Below are 3,628 nucleotides of genomic sequence, written 5' to 3'. Positions count from 1 at the left end.
TTTTTTTATTACTATTTTTTATTTTATTTATACTTTATATTTTTCTTATATTTTTTAATACTACTTTAATATACTTACTTTACTTTTTATTATTACTAGTATTATATTATTTTATTAAATATAACTACCTATATCTATGTAACGGTGGAATTACATCTGTTTTAGGATGCGTTTGGCTGCTGCTTTTAGAGGCATTTCTACCTCGCTTAGCTTCTGACCTATTGCCGCTTTAACTAAACCTATGCTTACGAACTACGCTAAGTGGGACTTTACTTCGCCGCATTGTTATTACTATGCTGCCCTGCTGGTGGGACGAGGAAGGCTGCAAGTATCGTCAGCGCCTCTATGAAACCTAAGAATGGCACTGCGCTTACAGATTGCCTATTGGCCGGCGCCTACTTATTGTGATGGCATGCTCACTATCCCTTCCGCCATCGCCTCTCCTACTTGTTCTCTTAAATTTCCTCTAGTCGCTCGCCTCCTACGACAATGCCGTCCTCCACGAAGCGAAGCATTTGAAGAGAGCTAGTCACCTCTACTGCTGTCAGAAATGCTGCTCTGGTGCAAAATCGCTACTCATTGCGTCGACCTAACCTGTCTCTAGCTGCTATCTCATGCTGGGAAGGGCAGTCGGACACCAACTCGTTCTCCGACACATACTCGGACCCCAATACTGAGGCGGATACGGATATCGAGCCTAGTACGAGCGAGGATGCTGGCCTGGTCTTAGAACAGGAGCCAGACGCGGACCTGGACTCTGAAGCTGAAGAGATACTGAAAGACATTGCTCAGTTGAGGGCGGAGGGGCCGGCCAAGCCAAACCATACCCCTCATACGGTGAAATTATGGAAGAGGGAAGGCGACTTCTAGGAGAGGTAAGGTGTATCTCGTTTGCATACACCTTGTCTTTGTAGAGTCAACTAACGCACATCAGGTACTGTTTCAAGATTATGAAAAGGACCAAGAGGTCCCCAGAAGAACAACTACGCGCATGCGACCCAGAGACATTCAAAGCATACCTCCGCTGGCGAAAGAAGCATTCCCGGGTCAAGAAGGAGAGCTCAATGCGGAGCTATTGGAAAAGAATCAGCATGTGCTATATGGATCTCACACGCCACACGATGGACGCTGATATCCTCACCGATGTTTGTAATGTATATTCTGATGGCCACATTTTCCCCTGCATGGCGGCGCACTAACATGGCGGCAGTGGATTCCAACCCTAATGCTTGACAAATCCGAGAAGGAAAAGCATGCCATGTACGTCCAAGATCTTTACGCTATCCTCCACGCACTCTGGGTCGACGACACCAAACCCCTCCATGGCTATATCCGAGTTCAAATTTCGCTTCTTCTCCTCCTAAGCGCTGCTACAGCCACGAGACCAGGAGCTATTGTCGAAAGCTCAAGTGCAAAGGGTAGCAACAAGTCACTCTCGTTCAGGAATATCGAACTTCTGAAGGTTCGCAGCACTGTAGATCCCAGCCGGAGTACTATTGTGGTAAATGTCAATCTCGAGAACATCAAGAATAAGGAAAAGGATGGGAAGCCGTAAGTTGAATAGTAGATGTGGAAGTCAAGAAGTCTTGCTGATTCGTACTGTGCTGCAGGAAGAAATTCACTTTCCGTCTAGAAAGGACCCTCGCCTTCTGCATAGTTTCGTATATCCTGAGCATTGGCGTCAGTCAAGGAGCACTGAGGGACGACTTCACTAGTGTTCAGGATGTGTTCGACCTCAACATACCTGTGGGCCGTGATGTACTCCGCATCAAGTGGAAAAAGGAGTTGCTCAACCAACCGTTCCTGTGCGACGTTAGGAATACAAGTGAGGGTGTTCGCATACTGAAAGACAAGGCGTTTCCCTATGCGAAATACCGCGACATCTTTGTACGCTTGGGGCGTGTTGCGGGCTTTGAGAAATCATTGGAGCTGTACCAGCTGCGACGGGCTTCCGGGAGGAATATCAACAGTGAGTTTGCGTTGGACCCCGTATTACCCTTAATTGCGCCCAAGCTTATAGGATCTACTAGGCGCTCTTGACCCAGTAGAACGGAACCAGACTATGGGCCATCTCGGGAGCACATACGAAAAGTACTACACGCCAACGCACATTGCCCGTGACTTTCAGTCTATCTACTTTGGAAGCCCTTCAGAAGACCTTCTCATCCAATCTGTTGCACGCATGGGCTTGTCACGGGATCGACGTGCACCTACGGAACTGGATGACGCGCAACAGGAGGCATTACGGAACGATCCTGCACTCGCGGTCCTTCATAAGGAGCGAGAAACGTACAAAAGACAGCTTCATGACCAAGGCTTCTATCCACTCTCGAAGGGTCACGGGACGGATCTTTACAAGAAATACGAGGACACGAAGCGAAAGATTGGCAGTACGTATCAGATGTTGTACAGAGGACGATTAGAATTGGCCATCCGTGAGTTCCATGACTCGATCGATACAATCGAGATAGCCAGGCAACTCAGTGGGAAAGCCGCAGCCGAAGTCCTGACGCTTCCAGCCTTTGAGTTTGAACTTCGGGAGCGAGCCACCATCGCCGGCATGCTCTTCAAGCCAATTCAGGACGACAGAGCCCGGGTAAGATTTGTGCGAACCTTGGCTAGATTATGTCACAAACAAGAGACGCGGCAGCTGAAGGCATTCAAGCGAAAAAACGTGGGTTTGGCCGCATATGAAGCCAAGGGCTCGTCTTTCTCGAACAATAGAAACAAGGGCACCAATGGTGTTGAGAAGAGCCCGATTAACCAGGATGGCGAGATTGCGGAAGACGAGCTTGACGTACCAAAACGCAGAAAAGTCTTGGAGGTACAGCCTGTGACGCTCTACCCAACCGTACTTCCTTATCCGGTGTGTCTTATCTGCATAGGGAATGAAGAGTTCTCATACGAACGGAGGATGCGCCATATTCCACGGAAGGACGTCCTGAAGAAGCACGTGGAAACCCATTTCCGACTCCCTGAACTTCAGTCAGGGTTTGCATGCCGCCATCCTAGTTGCTCTGACATGCTGGTTGACTTAATGCATTTCAAGAGGCATGCGCTTGACACTCACGGTGTGTCTCACTGATACGTTTGTATTTCGCTCACCGGTACACAGTGCAACGAAGAGAAATTATCACATGGCAGTGGGTTTCTTCTTTTGGTCTTTCGATAAATTGTGCGCTCTAATATTCCCCATTCTTTCCCGTAGTTTTGCTTGCATTGTCTGCGTCTGTGTCCGCACTGTAGTTTAGCTTGATCAGCATCCCCAATACTTGGACATGCTGCGCGTGAGTTATGACGGCTTTCTACGACTGGAGGTAATAGTAGCATCGTCCGTAAAACCTTTTAAAAAGTACGCAATTCTCGCCCTTGTCAGCGGGTCTTCAATGCCCTCGCTGATGTCGGTCAATAGCGCAATCAATATTTGGTTCCTTCGCAGAGCCCTATCTGGTGTTAGCCAATATATAAGAAGAGGGTGATTAAATTATATCATACTCTTGTAAGCGATCCTGGCGTGCTTGATCATAATAGCATTCAGCCCCCTGATTCTCACAACTGGTGCAGCGCGGCCTACTGACAGAGCATTTTCTTTCTATGAAGGTTAGCTTAGATCAGTTGTACATCATAC

The 3,628-nt window shown here is 47.9% G+C and overlaps 1 protein-coding gene across 1 annotated transcript; it reads left to right on the top strand.

Annotated features, from left to right (window-relative positions):
• Nucleotides 1-1,143: 1,143 nt before the first annotated feature.
• On the top strand, nt 1,144-3,085 carry J4E93_011001 (uncharacterized protein; the record flags this gene model as incomplete). The annotated part of the gene is made up of 4 exons (XM_049348876.1): nt 1,144-1,149; nt 1,211-1,551; nt 1,716-1,989; nt 2,021-3,085. The coding sequence occupies 4 exons, from the start codon at nt 1,144-1,146 to the stop codon at nt 3,083-3,085; spliced, it is 1,686 nt and encodes a 561-aa protein (XP_049193967.1).
• Nucleotides 3,086-3,628: the final 543 nt, after the last annotated feature.

This window comes from Alternaria ventricosa (assembly GCF_023758065.1).
Source record: "Alternaria ventricosa strain BMP 2768 chromosome Unknown scaffold_40, whole genome shotgun sequence".
Lineage (NCBI taxonomy): Eukaryota > Fungi > Ascomycota > Dothideomycetes > Pleosporales > Pleosporaceae > Alternaria > Alternaria ventricosa.
Note: the sequence above shows the minus strand (reverse complement) of the source record. Positions and strands in the feature narration are given on the sequence as shown.